Genomic DNA, 21258 nt, shown 5'->3' with positions numbered 1-21258 from the left:
AATATGGGTGTCTTTGAATCGTTCTATTGAATAATGTTGCCATTTCAAAGTGGTCATGCTTGCCTGGAGCTTGGGGCATTTTTCATCTCTGCATCCAAATTTTAATTAATTATTAAATCCATTTATCGATTTAAGGTTCATGAGGAGTATGTCCCAAGAATGTACAGGTGAGCGGCATTCAGGAACTACACCATATTATAATGTACACTCACTCACACCATACAGTACGGTGTATGTATGTGTTCTTGAGCCTTGATTTAAGTTTGGCTTTCCTAGCATTTCCTGGATTGTACCACAGAATGTTAACCCAGAACCGCTCTCTGTATCACTACAACCACAGCTTTTCAGAGGACATGGCATGGCCTCGCCACACACAACTATTAGCACTGCATGTTTACATCCTATGAAGTGGTCATGATGGGAATGCTGGGATTGGATCTTTATTCTGTTTCATTTACTGAGCCATTTATAGCCATATAGAAAAGACCATTGTAGAAAAGCTCTTCTTTGTCTTGTTAAATAAAAAAAACATAAGTTGTCCCCTGAATCTACAGTTAGAATGTAATATCTTCAATCAATTTTAAATCAATTTTCTTTTTTTGGACACAAATGAAACTTAAAATCTGTAGATGAAAAGAAACTCAGACAGGTATGTAACCCATTATCAAAAAACAGGTGTACGTCCACATCATTTTTTTCCAATGCATGCTAAGAGCTCTATGATGGTGGAGGGCTCAGCTGGCTGCCTGTGATCCGGTCTGGGCTGGGCACGGGGATTTGTGTGGCAGTCCAGGGCCAAATATGTCCCAAGTGAGTAATCTATCCGAAAGCAGAGCAAACATGAATCACTCCAGAAGAGACAAAGCAATATTCAAAAAAGCAGACAAGCTTTTCACATTTTAAAATAGGCATTGGAGGAACTTTCCTTTTCTTTTTCACATTTGAGGTTCTGCAGTCTTATAATTGCACAAGAGATCTCACATAATGCCTCTGGTGAAAACAAGCGGGCAATTCAAATATGAATTAGCTCACAATGTATGTACTGGCTCGCTTGTTGCATATGGCCTTACAGTAATTACAATTAAAACAACAAAACAACATATGTCCTTTTATGAACAAAAAGTAAAGCAATTTGAACCTGTTACAGGCTTCTGGCCATTTGTGACACAGGTTTTGTGTATTTTTCCTTCCACCCATTAAGCCTGCACTTCAGTTTGTAGGCACATAATCAGATGCTTCAGGGGAGCAGCTTTATCACATCTCTCTTCCCCGTGCCCCCAGGGGCTGCACAATGACTCTCAGTGGCAGCGCGGGGATGGAGTCTAAGAGGACGGAGATGGAGATGGAGCCAGAACCCACTAATTACCAACAGGGACAGGAGGAGAATGGTCCAGCCCAGGGAGTGGGCACTCCATTGGGGGGGTCTGCGGGTGTGGAGGAGAGAAGATGCAATCATGTCCACATGCAAATACGACTCTTTAGGCAGACGTGTCTGGCAGGAGATGTTAAATTAAACCGCATGGGCAGTGTCAATTTGTAGGTCAAAGCCTGCCATCGGAACCCACTTGGCTTGGGCTCGTTGTGTACCAACGTAAATCAATTTTACCGGAGAAAGGAAACGCTCCTCTCACTGGCAGGTCATTTCTCCTGGTGAGGAGCACAGAGCCCAAACGCGCACACACACAAGCACACACACAAGTGTCAAGTGTGAAAAACACACAAACAAAATTGCTGGGACACACAGACTGATATACCCTTATACAAACAAACCCCAAGTGTCACACACAGACACATTACTGATATTAGCACTGTTTCACATACAGGCAGATGCACACAGAGTAAACAAAGTCATTTGCTTACAAGAACACACACATACACACACATCTTAAAATTTGTGAGTAGTCCTAATGAATTCTGTCTATGCCACTTGGGAAAGGGGCGGGTGACTTCAGGGTGAGGATGGATGTAATCTATCTGCAAGACAGCCTTTGTGTGATTAGGCGTCAGATTTAAGGGGAAAACAATACCCATTAGTTTGAAATGCTATCTTTGTAACAACATGAAAAAAACAGAGGATTCTCCATTAGTCTAATTCCTTAGGTGCTGTCAGCTCCCCAGTAGTGATATTTCCTCATTTCAAATCAAATGAAAAGCAATCAATGGAACATTAGACTCAGAGTCAGACTGATAGAGGAGGGAGAGAGCGAGAGATGAAGAGAACATTGAAAAGAACAAAAAATGCAGAAAAAACTCTGAATATGCTACAGAGAGCATTATGAGAAAAAAAATATTAACTAAAATGTATATTTATTTTTATTTCCTACTTTTGTATAAATTACAAATGCTGTCTCAAAGATACAGATTAAATGGGATTTTGATGTGGAACCTGCCAATGGCAGCATAACACATCAAACTTGGAGGTCTGTCTGTGCTCCCAACAAAGTTGCTGTATTAAATAAAAATGCCTGCTTCATGCCCACTGCACGAATAGAAAACGTCAATACAGCAAATGTTTTCAGGTTTTTACAACTACATGTGATCTGGTATTAAAATATTAACACATTTTGTCTTGGATTACTCACGTTCTTTCATAGCCAGCATGAGAAAAAGGATTACAGGGAAACATGAGACCATATGAAAAAACATCAGGCATCAAAAGAATCTCAATGCTCCAGTGTACACTGTGAAGCAGCCCAATGCTTTCTGGTTATTAAAACAGGTATGTCAAACATCTGAGCTGCAGAAAATTGAAGGATAGAATTTATGCTATGCATGTTTGAAAACATTTTTCCTCACAATTGTGAGGATACACAGTTTTAATGGTTTCCAGTCGACCATTCTACAGTGTACTGTTTGAATAGTCAAGGCTGACTCAGATAACAGTACAAAAGCTCAGATTAGCGTACAAATAAAAAAGCAAAACACAAACCAAAATGAGTTGCTTAAATTGCTACTGTACTGCTTGGTTTGCAACAGGTATTACAATTTAAAGAATTATTGTACCAAAGCTAACATTTTAACTACAGTGATGTTTTAAGGACAATGTTTATCAGAAAAATTTCCGCTGCTTTGAAGGGCCCAATGAGCACAGTGGCCTTTATCATCCTTTAGTGGAAGAAGTTCAAAACCACCAGGACTCTTCCTAGAGCTGGCCGGCCACCTAAACTGAGTGATCGGGGGAAAAGGACCTTGGTCAGGGAGGTGACCAAGAACACAGTGGACAATCATCTCTGCAGCAGGCCACCAACAGGCCTGTTTGGTAGAGTGGCTAGACAGAAGCCACTCCATTGTAAGAGGCACATGGAGCCCGGCAGGAGTTTGCCCAACGGCACCTGAATGACTCTCAGATGTTTCTTAGAAAATAGATGCAACAAGTGTTGGCAAAATGAGAAAAAGACAGAGGAGAAACCAGGATTGGCACCATTGAGTGTGAGTTTCTGGGTAATGGCTACAGTGGATGGCCGAGTGGTCTAAGCGCTGCGTTCAGGTTGCAGTCTCTCCTGGAGGCGTGAGTTTGAATCCCACTTCTGACAAATAATCCTGTTTTAGGGGCAGTGGTGGCCTAGCAGTTAAGGAAGCGGCCCCGTAATCAGAAGGTTGCCGGTTTGAATCCCGATCTGCCAAGGTGCCACTGAGGTGCCAATGAGCAAAGCACACACTGCTCCCCGGGTGCCTGTCATGGCTGCCCTCACCAAAGGCAAAGGACACGTTTCCTTGTGTGCACCATGTGTTATCCTGCAGTATATCACAATGACACTCACTTCACTTTCACTTTCATGAAGAGGAAGATGACTTCCTCCAGTTGATCAGGGTGTATTTGTCCCTGATTAAGGAATTGCTTGTTGAGAATGACTGGGATTACAGTGTTTACTGGTCCAGCCTGGGGATGTGATTAGCCAAAGTCATTTGGGGCATTGCATTTTATCTTAGGGGACCCAGCCCCAGGGCTGATGATGGAAGGAAGAATGGGTGGCCCATGGAGGAGAGCGTGGTGGACCCGATGTACTGGATCCTGAAAAAGGCAGTCTGAAACCAGAGGAGAGAGAGTCCAAGGAGCTGAAGAGCCAGCCTCCAACTTGTTCTGGTGGGGGTAAGCCTCTGCATTCCCAAGACCACCTCATAAGAGGGAGGCAGAGGCACATGGGGGAGTCTCTGAGCATCCCTCTACCAGAAACCATGGGAGAGGCTCTGGAAATACCTCTGCCTGCCCTGCAAATGTGCTTCTTATCTTAGCTGGAGATCACAGGCCTGGTCCCTTCATTAACCGAGATGAGGGAGGTGGCGAACTTTCCAGCGGGGCGTGCCGGAGACTGACCGGAGTGACGGTGCCTGCGGACAGGATGCCGGTCCCCCACGGACAAGCCGTGCTTTGGCCCGGGCCTGACGCCGCCGGTGCAGGACTGCCGCCACTCGTCCTTATGGACTTCCTCCCCCCATTCATGGACAGTTTTGTGGGGCACTCCTAGTGGTAGTGCCTTTGAGGGGGGAGTACTGTCATGATCCGGACCGGCAGGGGTGATGTATGAGCAAAAATGATAAGCCAGTCATCGCTGCACAACCTGACTCACCTGCAGGCATCCAGGGGTCAGAGGAGGGCTTCTCATTCGTGTTGGCTTGCTCCCACTCAAGGTCGTCATCCCTGCCTTGGCTGTAGCCGCACGCGCTAAACGGCTTCTCAAAGTTGCAGTCGCCTGTGACAAAAAGGAAGAAATTCATATTGTTGTAGCGTTTCCATTAGTAAGACAGGCAAAATGAATGAACACATAAATTGCATTCCTCCTCCCGTTCACTCTGTTTTTTAATACCGGTATTCATAATGCAATATGCCAAACAATGAGAGGCGTTTAAGTGAGACAGAGTGAGGGATTACTGCCACAGACAAGGCACAACATATATTACCATCATTAGTGACACGGCAAGCCAATTTCACTGTGACAAGTATGGAGAGCTCAAACTCTATCATCGTTAAGCATTATGTTCGAGCTGCACCAGCAGGCATAAATCTGATTCAATTTACAGCGGCGGCACCGGAGCCAGCTTCATCTGCACTCATCCGCCTTTGCCACACATACATCCTAATGCCCCATCCACCCACTCGCCTGAACGAGCTCTTAGTAGACTGCAGTATTTCTAAATAACTGCACTAAGGGCAGAATTCTGTTAACAAGTTTAGCAGCTAAATGCCATTTGGAGCCTGGTGCAAGCTCTCCCTATAGCCATATAGAGTCTTTGCCAAAACAGAAATATCTAATGGAAAACATTTCTTCTGGTTTGCATGATCACCAATAATAAAACACCAGAGAGCTGTTGCCATGCTAGAGTTAACAATGTCCAGAAAAGTGTGTGTGAGGAAAGGTCTGTTGGGGGGGATTTAGGTTACACCTAGTTCGCTCCCTCACAAATGCACACACAAACTATGCAGTGAAGCAATGCTGGGCTGTCAGGGAAGATTCATCATCACCTGTGAGATTCACACTTGCTCTCTGACATGCAGCGGCTGTGAACTGTGGCCTAATGCGCAGCCTTCATCAGAGCCGTGACATTTAGTGTCAGGCAGTGAAGCCAGGGGGGGTGACACCAGCATGGGGTAATCTGCACAAGGAGAGCCTGCACATTCCAAACTGCACTAATGATTCATTTGTATCATTTAATCCTTTGTAGAGTAGAAAAATGAAGTACAGAATATATAGCAAGTTATCAAATCATAGGCACATTATACAAACAAAATAAAAATGCATAATGAATAAAAAAATAATAAGTGATCAAGTTCTCTCCAAGCTCTATATAAACCACCAGTCACTTGTAACATGTTATATACACCCTCATATCAATACTATATTCGCTGAAATGGACACTAAGGTATAAAAATCAAAGTCAGTTAACACATTGAAACACATTGAAACAACATTCTTATGTCATTTTTGCCAGTAATATCAGAAAATGTCAGTCCATTTTTATGAGAAATGCACATATTTAAACCCCCCCCCCCCAAAAAAGGTCAAATTCTCATTGAGAGCCAAAACAAATTCTGTGAGACTGCAGAAAGAAATACAGCCTCCATCAAAAGACATGAGTTCACATAAGTAGACCCCAATTCTAGGGAAAAAGGCACCACTCAGGCTCAGCATTATATGCACCTCAGCTGCACAAAAACATAATGGGGGCATCTGACCCCTATAATATGCTGTCTGAAAAGCAGATAATACTTTGTTTACCGATTCCAGTGAAAGCATCAGTCCATCGTTTTCCCTTTTCCATTCCCCCCTGTAACGATCCAGTGTTTGCCACACCAGCAGTTTTAATGGTCATGGTCAGAGTCAGTGGGATTCTGGGTCTTGTTTATGTGTATGAATGGCTTTGGTTGTGTTGTGTGTTTCAGATGTGGTGCAAGTGTCCCGAAAGTAGGCCCCTAATGTTTGTTCATCCAGTTATTCAATAAACCTTTTTGTATTCCAACTGCACCTGGGTCCACCACTTCCTTGGTGTTGTGACAGACCCAAACCACCCCGCACCAATGGCAGGACACTGCCTGCCACATATAGAGTCCAGAAGCTCCTATGTACCTAGGAGGGGTCTTCATTTCAGCAGATTAACTGCTACTTATTGCGGTGGGTGGGTGCCCCACCATGTTCCATCTAGTGCATTAACATAATGTAGATACTGAATAATAAAGAGGAGCTGTCCATGGTGCTGGTTCCTCAGTTGTTAAGAGGTTAGGTTAGTGCTATTACAAATGATGTACGAATGATCGTGCACCAAAAAAAAAAGAATAAAGAGTAGCGGTTAGAGTCACAGTTGTCAGGATCCAGTCCGAAATGGGGGTTACTCCGGTCCGGGTCAGGATCAGGATCCGGACCGGAGTTTCATTGTTGTCCTGTGTAATGTTCCCTAATCGTTTTTCAGATCTGTCACGTCCATGCGGGCATGACACGGCGGGTGAACGTAGAGGAGGACGTGGAGTGACGAGGAATGACGAAGAATGAAGGACGCTTTCACCTGACATCACGGAACAGGGGTTTAATGGTGAATCACAGGACAGGGGAGACATCCGAGACGAAGACACTGGTGAACATAGAACATAACTTCAAAGACCTGACAGCGGACAGAAACGAACAGGGCAGCTTTATACAATTAACACAGGTAAAAACGATTAGGGAACATTACACAGGACAACAATGAAACTCCGGTCCGGATCCTGATCCTGACCCGGACCGGAGTAACCCCCATTTCGGACTGGATCCTGACAGAATCCCCCCTTTTATGGCACGACACCTGGCGGGCCAGATGGAGCAGTCCATGAAGGAGGGAGGAAAAGTCCATACACAGTCTGAAGGGTTCGAGTGGACAGGAGGAATCGAACGGAATCGATTCCAGGAGAGAAAAGAAGATGAACAGGGAGGAGTGATAAATGACTGAATGAATGAATGGTCCAGTATTTCAGATGGACGAGCGGCGGGTGTCCAGCGCAGACGGCTTCGGGCCAGTGTGGTACCGGCACCTCGTCCGCATGCGTCCGCCGCTCCCTGTCAGTCTCCGGCTCGCCCCGCTGAATGGCCGCTCCTCACCTTCAACGCCGCCAGACACGGGACTGAGAGGCAGGGGTCGGGACCCTGCTGAATGAAGCCATGGAAGGCCAGGGACAAGGAAACTGGCGGCGTCCTCCCGGCGAGTCGCGGCTCCTCCGATCAGCGGGGCTGCGTCAGGTGGCGTCCAAATGTGTGTCAGGTCTTTCTGTCACGTCCATGCGGGCATGACACGGCGGGTGAACGTAGAGGAGGACGTGGAGTGACGAGGAATGACGAAGAATGAAGGACGCTTTCACCTGACATCACGGAACAGGGGTTTAATGGTGAATCACAGGACAGGGGAGACATCCGAGACGAAGACACTGGTGAACATAGAACATAACTTCAAAGACCTGACAGCGGACAGAAACGAACAGGGCAGCTTTATACAATTAACACAGGTAAAAACGATTAGGGAACATTACACAGGACAACAATGAAACTCCGGTCCGGATCCTGATCCTGACCCGGACCGGAGTAACCCCCATTTCGGACTGGATCCTGACAACAGTAGAGAGATGAATTAAAGATAAATACAGATCGCTTGTACAGAGCCCAAGCAATCACTGCTGCTGTTATTAAAAAAAGCTGTAAATTCATACATTTCAGACATGAGGTTCTCACCAGGACTCTAAAGACTACTATGACTAAGATATTTAATTTCCATCTAATAAAATCATTCCCATGCAGCAATGATATTTTATCACTATACCTTTCTCACTTTGCCTGGCACACAGAGAACATTACATGTTTAGGACAAAAACAATTCAATCATTTTGGAATTTAGATTTTTATGTCTGTTATTAATGCATTTACTTTACTTTTATTGACTAAGTTTGGAATAGAATTATATGAGTCATAAAACAAGCCAACTGAGCAGCAAATTGCCATTAAGACCATGCTGGAGTTTTAAAACATCACAAAATATGAGAATTTACAAATGTTACGCACATTAGATTAATCATTTAAAGAAAATGAACCTAGTGAAATGTCAGTTTAAGCCTTGGCCTGATTTCTGGTGAAATTACAGGAAGGCTTATTTCAATGGCTGCCAGCCCACCAGCCTCCAGTCATAGACCCCCAACACAGCAGGTGGACAGAAGAAAAAGGAGAAGAAGTGTCTTTCATTGCTGTTTGATATTCAAATCAATACCAGAGTGGAAAGCTCTGCATTCAGAAACAGCACACTGGCTGGGATGTGTGTGTGTGTGTGTGTGTGTGTGCGCATGTAGGGCTGAAACAAGTATTCAAGTAACTCGAATGATTGGAATACAAAAAATATTTGAGGTAAATTCTCTGCCTCAAGGCTTCGTTTAATTAGTCACCAAAGCCCATCTATTATCGTATTACTCCCACTTTGTCGACTACTGCGCAGCACTGGTATCATTGTTTTACACTGACTGTTTTAACTGAAGCACATTTCAAAGTTTTAAAGCAGCACGATTTATTTCGCACTCTATGGCAGTGGCGGAAAATTAAGATAACGGTGAGCGTAAAAGACTGCAGCACCTGAAACAAAAGCATCCTCACGTGATGTCACGTCTACGGACTTACGGGGGAAGGAAGCGCAGAGGTCTGACATGCTGGGAACGGGGTTTTATTAACAATAAACAAAGAAATACAAATAAAGACTGGCGCGGTGGCCGAAAACGAATTTAACTTAAATAAAGAACATAAACTAACCCGTAGGCGTGTGGCGATTGCCAGAACTCAAAACACATGAAAACAAAACTAGGTCAAGTTCGTGCAGCGAGTTCACGAAAATGCCAGCGACCCCGAACGGGCGGAAACTTCCGGCATTTATGGGGCGTCAGGATTGGGTTCCGGTGTGGAGCCCAGCTGCAGGCAATCCTGACAGAGCCCCCCCTCCAAGGGCTACGTCCTCGGAGCCCCAACAGTACAATCAGTGGAGGCGGCGGGGCGGACGGCGGCAACCACAGGGCTCCTGCCCTGCTGTATCCTCCCCTTGGAGGACCCGGTCCCTCGGGCTGGCTCCCCGGCGTGGTCAGGCGTGGCGGCCCCGGTCCCTCGGGCTGGCTCCCCGGCGTGGTCAGGCGTGGCGGCCCCGGTCCCTCGGGCTGGCTCCCCGGCGTGGTCAGGCGTGGCGGCCCCGGTCCCTCGGGCTGGCTCCCCGGCGTGGTCAGGCGTGGCGGCCCCGGTGCCTCGGGCTGGCTCCCCGGCGTGGTCAGGCGTGGCGGCCCCGGTGCCTCGGGCTGGCTCCCCGGCGTGGTCAGGCGTGGCGGCCCCGGTGCCTCGGCCTGGCTCCCCGGCGTGGTCCCGCTTGGCGGCCCCGGACCCTCGGCCTGGCTCTCCGGCGTGGTCCCGCTTGGCGGCCCCGGACCCTCGGCCTGGCTCCCCGGCGTGGTCCCGCTTGGCGGCCCCGGACCCTCGGCCTGGCTCCCCGGCGTGGTCCCGCTTGGCGGCCCCGGACCCTCGGCCTGGCTCCCCGGCGTGGTCCCGCTTGGCGGCCCCGGACCCTCGGCCTGGCTCCCCGGCGTGGTCCCGCATGGCGGCCCCGGACTCCCGTACCTGCACACAATAATCAGGGCCGATCCATCTGGGTACGTGTGGGCCCTGTCTCCACATGTCCCCTCTGACACGTCTTGTGTCACCCCCTGCACCGCGCAGGGAGATTGTCCCAGAGCCTCCGGCGACTGTTCCAGGCACCCCAGGCTGGTGCCTTCTGGGACTATGCAGCCCCTCTCGCTGCACGGCCCTGGTGCCAAGGGGGGGGCATTGCCAGACCATCCGGCTAGCCCCTTCTGCGTCCGTTGGGACAAGCAGGCCCTCTTCCTGTCTGTCCCAGCTGGGTCCTCATGCCTACCCGGGGGCTCTATGGCGCTCCACCCCTCTGGAGGCAGACGCAGGCCCATGCCTGGCCCGCCCTCCTCACTGGCTACCGGAGGACCCAGCTCCATCGCTTCCCCACCTCCCCTCCCCTCAGGAGGAGTCCCCAACCCGAACTGCACCCCCCCAAAAAATTCTTTGGGGGAGCACCCCCCCCGGCTGGACTTAGGGGTACCTTGGGGCTCGTCCACCTCGCCTTGGACCGGTGCAGTCAGGTTGGGAACTCCCTCCCTGGGGTTCGGCTCTGCTGCTGGGTCACCATCTGGTGGACACAAAGAGGGTAAGTGGGGGCGACATACGGACACATATGCCACGCACACACACACAGACAGAGACAGACAGAAGAGAGGGTCGTCTAGTTCCCTCTCTGAGCACTCCGGGACCTCCTCAGGGGGCACAGCCAGGATCTCGGGAGGCGCGACCTTCTCGTCGCCCGCCAGTGCTTGGTCTTCTTGCCCCGGATCCTGACTGGCGCTGGATGTGGTGGAGGGGCAGAGTTCGATCCCTGGCTCAGGCTCTGGCCGATCAAACTCCGCCCTCAGTCTCTGCTGGAAGTCCCGAAAACTGCTGTCTGTCTCTCCCTGCTGCCAGAGGGCTGCGCTCCAGCCCCATGCTGACCCAAGCAGACACGATAGGATGGTGGTGGTCTTATCAGTGTCTGCTGCCCCACTGAAGGGTCCCGGGACAATTGGGCTGTCCCACACGGGGCTGGGCACGTCGCTGGAGATGGTGGTAGGTGTGTGGTGTGGAGGGGGGTGGACGTCTTCTCCAGCAGGTGTGGGCGCTGGTGCTGCGCTGCCATTTCGCTGGGGAACGTCCGGGCAGAGGGAAGGCGGGTCGGCGACTGGAGCAGGAATGGAGGATTCCCTGCGAGGCAGTCCCGGCAGCGCAGTTGCTGGCTGGCGACCTCCCGTCGCCCTCTTCCACCAGCTTTCCTCACACTGCTGGGAGGGACGTGGGTTTCCACGGACCTCGTGACGATCCTGGATGGGCGCGATGGGCGGAGCCATCCCGGCACCGACTGCCCAAACGGCGTCATCCTGGTCGTCGTCCGTGTCCACCTCGTACCCCCGGAAGTCACATGGGTCATCACGGACGCCGCGATGATCTCGGACGCGCACGCTGGGCGGAGCCATCCCGGCACCGACCGCCCACCGAAAATCCACATCATCATCGCTTTCGTCATCCGTGTCCTCCCACCGGTGACTCCGAGGGTCGTCCACCCTGCGGACATCCTGGACCCATGGCGCGATAAGCTCCCATGGGCAGTACTCTGGCCATTCGGGCTGGAGGCTGCCCACCTCCTCGCTGGAGGAACGCCGCTGTTGTTGTTGCCGCTTCTCACCCCCCTGGAAGTGACGTGGGTCCCCACGGACCTTGCGACGATCGCAGACTGGCGCGATGGGCGGAGCCCAACTCTCGTCTCCCGTGCTCTCGTCGTCGTCCGTGTCGTCCCAGTCCACAGGGAGCCTTGCCAGCAGAGCGCAGAGTTCTTGGCTCGACATGCCGAAGATCGTGTGGGTCGCATCTTCTGCGCTCGCTGCCCACGTCACTTCCTCGCTGCTGCCGACGCCAACGTCCTCGCTCCGCCCACTCACCCGCCGACGTTGTCGCTTCCGGGTTTCGCGGAGTTTCCCGGGGGTGACGTCATCACGCGGCGCCGCGTACCACGGCTTCTCGGGGAGAAAACGCTCCACCAGAACGGGCGGCGCGTCTCTCCCCTGGCGTCCGCGTTCGCCGCGCCGGGCTGAGTCCTTCGCGGCGTTTCTTCTCCTCTGCTTTTTACCTCTGCGCTTTTGGGGGGGTCGCTGGCATTCTGTCACGTCTACGGACTTACGGGGGAAGGAAGCGCAGAGGTCTGACATGCTGGGAACGGGGTTTTATTAACAATAAACAAAGAAATACAAATAAAGACTGGCGCGGTGGCCGAAAACGAATTTAACTTAAATAAAGAACATAAACTAACCCGTAGGCGTGTGGCGATTGCCAGAACTCAAAACACATGAAAACAAAACTAGGTCAAGTTCGTGCAGCGAGTTCACGAAAATGCCAGCGACCCCGAACGGGCGGAAACTTCCGGCATTTATGGGGCGTCAGGATTGGGTTCCGGTGTGGAGCCCAGCTGCAGGCAATCCTGACACGTGAACTGCACTTCTCCCCTTAAAAAGATTTAAGTTCGGTAAATACATTAATGTCACACACAAAAATTTAAATTCCAAATTGCATAAAATATCCAGAAAACTAGAGCAAGCTTATTGGCATTGGCATTTCACAGAAATTTTCACAGAAAGTTCACAGAAAGTGGAGCCAATAAGCCAAAGTTTTTTAAACTTTGATCTAATGTTCTAATAAAAAACTTTTTTTGTTAGGAAATTTAAGAGGCCTTCCATGTTGCATAACACACTAAAGTAAAAGTGAAGTGATTGTCACTTGTGATACACAGCAGCACAGCACACGGTGCACACAGTGAAATTTGTCCTCTGCATTTAACCCATCACCCTTGGTGAGCAGTGGACAGTCATGACAGGTGCCCGGGGAGCAGTGTGTGGGGGCGGTGCTTTGCTCAGTGGCACCTCAGTGGCACCTTGGCAGATCGGGATTCGAACCAGCAACCTTCTGATTACGATGCCGCTTCCTTAACCGCTAGGCCACCCCTGCTATATTAAACTATATTAAACACTATTAATATAGTTGTTTAAACACACAAAAGTATGATTTATCTGAGTACTCAACTACTTCATGAAAAAATCAGTTCTCGAATTCAAAAATACTCGTTGCAGCCCTATGTGCATATTTATAATAGTTTAGAACTCAACACAATTTAGTCGAGAACAGTGTAGTAAAATTTTAGCAACATTGGTTTACACTAATTACCCAGAGCCTTAGTAATGGCATGGCTTTAAGGGCATATCTAAAAGGACTGAGTGAGCACCAGTCACCTGTTGACCTCAAATCACATTGGAGGGGCTCAACTTGATCTCAGCCAGGTCTCCATCTCTCTGAATAAAATTATTCAGCTTTAAATTGTGCTTCAGCCAAGGTGTCTCACAGTCAATATTGTTGGAGCTGTTTGTGTGCAAGGATGTCTCTGTGTGTGTTAGCATGCAATGTGTGTGAATGTGCAAGCCCTTATGGAGGTCATATTTCAGAGCAAGGCATCTCTTTGTCCTTGAAATGAAATGCTAATGCATTATTTTACCATTTGCCTCCATGGAGTCAAAGCTACAGACAGGCCTGACACTTGAAAATCAAAACAAAGCCTGAGTGGCTATCATGCATCCAGATGAAAGCAACCCCCCTCTTGTGTTTTCCAAAATGGATCTTGTTCCATTAAAATCCATTTAAAAAACAAAACAGGCCGTGACACCTGGTAACAAAGGGAAGCTCCAGCGGAGGCGGCCACAGTATTGCTAATGGTGGCAAAGTCTGCAAGGCATTTAAAGGTGGCATAGTCGTCCTGCTTGAGGAAATGGAAGTGACAGGTAATTTCTGTCCCAAATGCACACACAGACACACTCTTAAACATACACACACACAGACACATACTAACGCTGACCTCTCTTATAGAAGAGTAGCTAAATAAAGGGTGGACATCCTTGAAACTTTTCTAAAGAGCTGTAACTTAGACGCAGCATATTAATCAGGGTTAGGTGGTGGCACTTTACCGTCCCAAAGGTGCAATGTGTTGTGCGTCCACAGATGCTGAAGTATTTATCTGGCCAGACGGATGTAACAACTCTGTCTCTCTCTCCCCATCCTGCCTTTGAATGCACTAGCTTCGGCCAAGCCAGAGCACTAATCAACAATGACAGTCTTTTAATTGACATCTCCGACAGAAGAAAAGAGCCAGAGAGTGTTTTAACTGGAGGGGGATTTAAGGGAGGGTTAGAACAGAGGAGGGTTGGCGAAGGAAGGTGGGGCAGACGATTGCTCAGGGGACATATGAATGAATGTGTTTGTCCACGCTGCTTCTCAAGCCCCACAGTCTCAAACAGGCAGTCTGAAGAGAAAGGGAGGCCGAGGTGTGTGTTATTAAACAGTTTGCTTCTCTGTGAGAACACACAATGGCCCCCATGCTCTCACACACTGTGCATTTCAAAGAAATCTATCCATCTTTTTACTGCACAGAGCCAGAGGCTAGAATCAATACACCCACCCTACAATGCAAGAGCCAATTTCTTCTAAAGATTTTCCAGTCAGACTTAAAAGGCCTTTTGTTATTGCACCTGTAACAAAAGTAAACTTTCAACATTAAAAGATGCTGTGAAAGTTCTGTGCTTTGAGAAACCACACACATGCACATAAATATATATATATATATACACACACACACACACACACACACTTAAACATTTGTGTCCACACAAATACTGCTCCTTGGAGAGTCGAATGCATCTGGATGGGATCTGAAGCTGATATCCAAACCAAACAGTTTGCCTTGAATCATCTCTATAAACAGACCCTCTGACACCAGTGCCTGCTCCATCTTTCTATATATCAGATTATATATATATATATGCATATCACATAACCAAATTATTAATGAGCATTGGGGGCAATCCGTCAACAATATTTTAACAGGATCATATAAGATAAAGCAAAAACCATTCAATATAAAATTATGCAATGCCCAGGTCAAGGTGAGATCTTTGCCAGATTTCCCATAGGTATTAAAGTATCATTGCTAGAAATACAATTTTATAATACATGTTTTTTTATTTGTGCTTTATTTGCAGTCATTGCATTTTGCTGTCATGTTCAATACTGATAATGTGCATATTGTCACAGCTGGCTGTAGCTGGGCTCACAGCCTGCAACGATCAGCCTGATAACAGGGTTCGAATCACAGACAGCTGCTGCTGTAAAAAGGAAGAGGCTGCTGCATTAATGTGTATACTGATCCCTTACCTTTTGAGTTTGCTAGGTTTGCAAACCTTCGGGTTAGTTTTATTTTCCTTTTCTGTTCCTTTTGGCCCTCAAGCCATGTTATTTTGTGTTTGAATAAAATGTCCCACTTCTGTGCCTCCTTCCCCCACAACCCAGAGACGTGACACATATGTACAAACAAATGTATATATTTTGGATTTATAATATTATTATATTAAACTGTTTCAGTATATGTAACTACAGTTACATATTTACCAAGCTATTTTAGCAATATTAAGCTATGCAAGCCTGAAAGTAATGTAATACCCATAGGAAAAACATATATGAATAGTGATTACATTCTAAAACTTTGGTACCTGTAATAAATGCAAAGGCCATTTTGTGTTTTATGCATTTTTGGGTGGGTGTTGCTTCAGGCAAGTAGCATTATACTGCACTCATGCAGGAACCCTTCAAACAAAGTGCTGCCATTTATTCTTTTCCCTCCGTTCCCCTGTTGCACAACAGCTTGTTCTGCCTCCTCCAGCAACTTTAACTGCTGTTAGGCCTTCTCCACCCCACCTGCCAATTCAGCAATTACCAGCCCCCCGACCCGCTCACTGCAACCAGGAAATCACAGGTCAGCTCCCCGCTCAATCCGCCTCAAAGGCTGCTGCTCTCGACTTAACGAACGAACCCCCGTGCCTCCTACCCAACCTTTCCCTGAAAGCCCCCCTTCGCCACTGTGACAAAGACTCAGGAGGGCATTCTGAAGCCGGTGGGGGCGCGCCCAATTTCTCTGCTTCCTCTGCACGTTGGAAACAGCTCACACCGGCTCTGATACGGGAGCCTTCTGGGAACCCCAGACCTTTTCCACCCGTCACCTTATTTTACTTATCTATTGGCAGCTGCTGCCGAGAGAGCTGCCTTGGCGGCTGGGAAGCCTGCGTATGTACAGCCTGCTCAGGTTCTCTGAGGAAGTGTGGGGGAGAGGATTTAAACAATCAATCCCAATATCATTATCAATCACACCATGCTGCTGCCTGTCATCGAATCCAGAAAGAGGGGATTTAAACAGAGAATTTCAGGAGCAGGATCTTTTTTTCCATGGGAAATTTACACTGCTAATTTCTCTGGAGTTTCGCTGACAGGCCCTGGGAATGCAGGTTTAGTGTCATTGTGCTCGGCTGGTGTTGCTCTGATGGGTAGCCATGCAGAAAAACCACCTGAATGCAGAAGGGATGTGCACCATGACGCCATATGCACCCGGAGGCTGATCAGCTCATATATATTTTCATCAACAAGCACACATTTTAAGGGGTCTCAAGGTTTTTTTTTTCTTTCAAATTTCTGCTTTTATAAACATATATAGTAACAGTTACAGTTAAAGCTGCTGTGTTAAGATAATTAAATAGCAATGCCCTGTAGTGATTTAGAGCCTAATATTGCTCCCCATGCACTTCATCTATTACAATACAATGAAAATCAGGACCTTAGTCTACAAATATGCCATGTATGATTCTATAACGTAGAATGAAAAAAATATTGAGCACACCCATCATTTCACCCAGAAGTAGCACCACAGGACATACCTTCAGTCTCACTTCAGACAACAGTGGGTGCCCCGATGTTTTACCTAAATGCCTCGAGCTGCCCAGAATGCATTTGTCCTGGCCTGATCATGATGAGTGGCGCTGTTGAAAAGATTTAGCCGTACATTTGGTGAATGTTGTTTGAAAGTTTGCTCTAAATAAACACATGAAATGTTGAAAGGTTTCACAACAAAAACAAATATATACAGAATTCCTCAGTGCTTCCCAGGGTACCTCCTCAGGCTTCATCACTGTGTTCATTTGAGTCAGAATTGATCCTTGGCGTGGGGGCTCGCTCAATAGCCTGGTGCTTGGAAAGCAGCGCTCTATGACCTTCGTTGCTTCAATCCAGGTACCTGGGCCACCTAAGCAAGCCTGGCACTTGATGATCAGAAATGCTGATCAATCCTGGGCCTTCGTGGATCCTCAAGGGGCTTTTTGCTACCTGATCAAATCCCTATACTATACCCACTTCCAGCCAGAGTGAACATCCTCAGAAAAGCGTGAACACCAAACCTCAAGAACAAAGAAAACAAAGAGGAAAGACTCTGCAATCACTGCAACATCAATGATTTCTTTTTATGTTGTTCCCCACCCCTGTTCATGCTCTCTGGGTCCAATTTGTCAAATGTGCAAAAGTTACTATGGCAGAAATTATTCCGATAAGGGCCCATCTCCAGGGGAGAGAGTGATTATGTTTGATCATGGAAATAAACAAGAACATTAACATACTTTTTTGCCACTTTTCATTCTGGGGTGAGGGGAGGGGGTAATCTGGCAATTTGTTTTTTTGAAAACGAAAATAAATTTGTCACGGTTTAATATTAAGATTTTGATATGAGAAAAATGTGGGGAGGAATCTGAAAGGAGAGGATGTTGCAGTCTGTTACTAGCCAGGCTGGTTAAATATCTGCCCATCATAGAGGAGCGATGCGGCTCTTCACCAGCCCAGCCCATCCTGAAATCTGAGTGATGAGCGAGCAGGCTGGGGCATAATTTGATGGATTTGGAACATCATGTCATGTGGCTCCTGATTTCAGATGAGCCAAGCACGTTCCCTTAATGAATTGCAGCGTCGCAAACTGAGCTTTATCTGATTTCTAAGAGCGGAGTTCATAGCGGAGGCTGTGGTAACAGGTCACTGTTTAATCCTGTGAGGAATCTCTTCACATTTATTTTTTATTATTCTATCACCCAGACACTCGATATGTAGGATCCCACTAAATTGCAAGTACCTAGATCTTCACTGGCCCAGCTGAGTGACTACAGACATTCAGAAAATGATCACAGCAGTCAAAAGTTATAAATTAGCATAAATCAATAAATAATGTAATTTGATTGAGGCTCGGTTAGAGACCCTATGAAGGCTCCAAATCTCCTAATTCAGCTGTGAGCAGGGCTGGGCTATATGACCTCAAGTCAGTATCACTATTAATTGAACATATTACTTTGTGTTTACAAGATTTGAAGTAAAAATATGTTGTATTATTAAACTTTTCGAATGAAAGAGTGTACATCTTGAATTGTACATCATAGGCACAACATGACCAGATAGTGATTCCACGTAAATCTGTAAATGAACACACAAGCAAATAAGCAAGCAATGTTCACCCAGCACCACAGCTAGATTCATCAGCTAAAAAAGATGGTTATGAACATAAGCTAAAGCCCCTAGCTACAATTGTTTTTAAACTGTATATCTGCTGCATCCCCTGTGTGACCCATGGACGTGCACAGCCAGGTGAGACAGCTGAGGGCGTAATCCCCGCACGGCCCTGCCACCTTCCCCGAAGCCCCTCAAATCAGAGGATCTAACCCCCTCCGCATATCAAACACAGGCGGGGTGCACTGCACAGAGCGCTGCGGCCCCTCGGGAGAACCCCGGCCTTGGGCTTAATCCCACTGAAGCCTGGGGGGAGAGGATAGAGCCCGGCAGGCCAGGCCGGGACCCCGCCACGATGACAGGGAGGCGACCGTGTTGAGGCAGCAGGCACTTCAAACGGATGGAGTGCAAACCAGTCAGAAGGATCGACCTGCCGCCACCTGGGCAGGGGGCCGGGGGGGTGGGGTGGCTTTTTCCACTGTGATGTCTGTGCTTTCATTGATGCTGGCGGTTCTCCAGCGAGACTCGAAATGAGAGGGAATCTCACAGGATTCCCCAAAATAAAAGATGTCCTTAATCAATTCTGAGGTTTGTGCCTCCGCACCGGCTCAATTTCTAATTTGTGTGCTTTCATAACGAGAAATAAACACAACGTTTCTCTGGGGACCGCAGGACTAATTTGTGTGTAGCGCTGCTAATGTACAGAAGAAAGGTGTTTTCCACCGTTTAATCGATGACAGAATAATACAAGACAAATAACATTTCACACCTGACTTGTTTCAAATTCAACCAGTCGGAGGCATGAATAATCGAGGCCCAAAGAAAAGGCCCGGCTAAAGCCTCATTAATGTTTTGAATTATTAAATCCAATTATTGTAAGAAGGTTCTTGACCTATTTTTCCCCCTGTTGACTGTTTCGTGGCAAACAGACCATTCTATTCTGTTCAAGATATCATTAAAAAATATCAATTTTTCCAGCCTGTTCTATTAATTTTTGCCCCCATTCTCCTTCTAGCTTGCTTTTATGAGCTCACAAACGGATAAATCCCAAAGTGGCGTTGCGAGGTCTGGTCATTTGGATTATAGCGGTGGTTTGTGAAGCAGAGCGGCTTGCTGGGATGGGCCGTTACAGTCTGCGGGCTCGCGGGTCGCCCGTGTGGAGAACTCCGCGATAAACACAGCTTGTCTGAGACAGGCTGCGAGGAAAATAAATGTGAGAGTCACAAAGAAGGAGAGTTCAGGCAAGCCATCAGGCTCATCCGCTAAAGTCGAGAATGTTATACAAACTACTGATGTGCACTTCAAACGGAGGATTAGAGTTGTGCACAGTGCGCACTGACTGGGCTACATGAAAATGGAACAGGTGTAAATGTAAATTCAGATAGTAATCTTTTTTATCTGCTGATGTCGGATTTAGATCTGGCTCTCGTCATGTTGCATTATCTGAAATCAGTTAAACATGACCCAGATGAGAGTAGTTGCCAGGTCTTCTCTAATCATCATCTTTATGGGAGTGACTCATACACACACACACACACACACACACACACACAGACACACACAGAGTGTACACCTACACACATAACAGGACACAAATAAATGCTTCTGATTTGCTAAGAGTCATAAGAAAATATATTATTTTACAAGGAAATGTAGGTTGAGAGAAACTCCTCCTGTAGGACAGATTGTCAAGCACTTCCACACATTTATTCATTTAAAAATTATCATACTTATTCTAATACTAATTTACCTTCATGTAACCATGTTGGTATGCATACATTTTTTCCAAGACCAAACATTTACTAGTTTCATCTTGCAAAATATACTACAATTTTAAGCTATTGTTGCTATTATTAGAGTACATTATAGTGCTATTATCATATGACAATAGTGTCCATCATAAAGGGTCAGTTTCTGTCCAAAGGGAAGAGGAACTATAAACATATTATAATGGATTTTTATCTATTTATGTTATATTTATCTATATTTTTTGCAGAGGTTGTCACAGTCCCTTGGCTGCATGGTTAGTTATGGAATTGTGGAGAGTTCAAGGGTCAGCACTTTTCTGTCTTCTGCATCAGTTTCTATTTAACTGGATCACAGCATTTACATTACATTTACATTTACAGCATTGATCAGACGCCCTTATCCAGAGCGACTTACAATCAGTAGTTACAAGTGTCTTGCTCAGGGACACAATGGTAGTAAGTGGGATTTGAACCTGGGTCTTCTGGTTCATAGGCGACTGTGTTACCCACTGGGCTACTACGACCCCCACAAGACCAAATGCATTTTCAGTTCCTAAGATTGTTATTTAACTTTCTTCATGATAGCCTATCATAAATGTTTTGAATCAAAGTCTCCTAATTATTCTTGGTAGGGTTAGGTTCAACCATCATCTTAAATTCTGAAAACTCTAAATGTGAATTATTTTTATATTTTAAAACTGAATCTCAACCTTGTTATGAAAACAAAAACAAAAGCCGCTCAGGGGCACAAAGCAGCCCAAATTGTTTTACCAGCTATGCATATTCAGGTATCCATCTGTCCGGGTGCTGGGAGGTAAATATTGAGATAAAGTTGAATGTTTAATGATTACATCTGAGAGAAATGAGTCTCTCTGCCGAATTGTGTGCTGGAAATCCAGATGTTTTAGCATCCATGTTTGTATTCTCACATGACCATCTGCAGCCCCAAATAGTACTTAACCTTGAAAGCAGAAATGTACAAATATGCACAAAATAAGGTAGAAGAGACACCTGCACACACACACACACACATACAC

At 46.9% G+C, this 21258-nt stretch overlaps 1 protein-coding gene across 12 annotated transcripts in view; it reads right to left on the bottom strand.

Moving 5' to 3' along the window:
- The window catches only part of LOC114788011 (receptor-type tyrosine-protein phosphatase mu), a 166949-nt gene that overhangs the window by 123503 nt on the left and 22188 nt on the right, over window positions 1-21258 (bottom strand). For 7 of the 12 annotated variants that reach the window (XM_028976076.1, XM_028976079.1, XM_028976080.1 and 4 more), the window contains exons 2-3: window positions 4569-4691; window positions 2583-2585 (exon numbers count right to left, since the gene is read on the bottom strand). In XM_028976076.1, coding sequence (XP_028831909.1) covers window positions 2583-2585; window positions 4569-4691 — 126 coding nt within the window. The remainder of the gene's footprint in view (window positions 1-2582; window positions 2586-4568; window positions 4692-21258) is intronic. The other 5 variants (XM_028976077.1, XM_028976081.1, XM_028976087.1 and 2 more) reach the window with 1 other exon arrangement.

The sequence above is a fragment of the Denticeps clupeoides genome, chromosome 4, assembly GCF_900700375.1.
Source record: "Denticeps clupeoides chromosome 4, fDenClu1.1, whole genome shotgun sequence".
Classification (NCBI taxonomy): Eukaryota; Metazoa; Chordata; class Actinopteri; order Clupeiformes; family Denticipitidae; genus Denticeps; species Denticeps clupeoides.
This window is presented reverse-complemented; position numbering and strand designations above follow the sequence as displayed.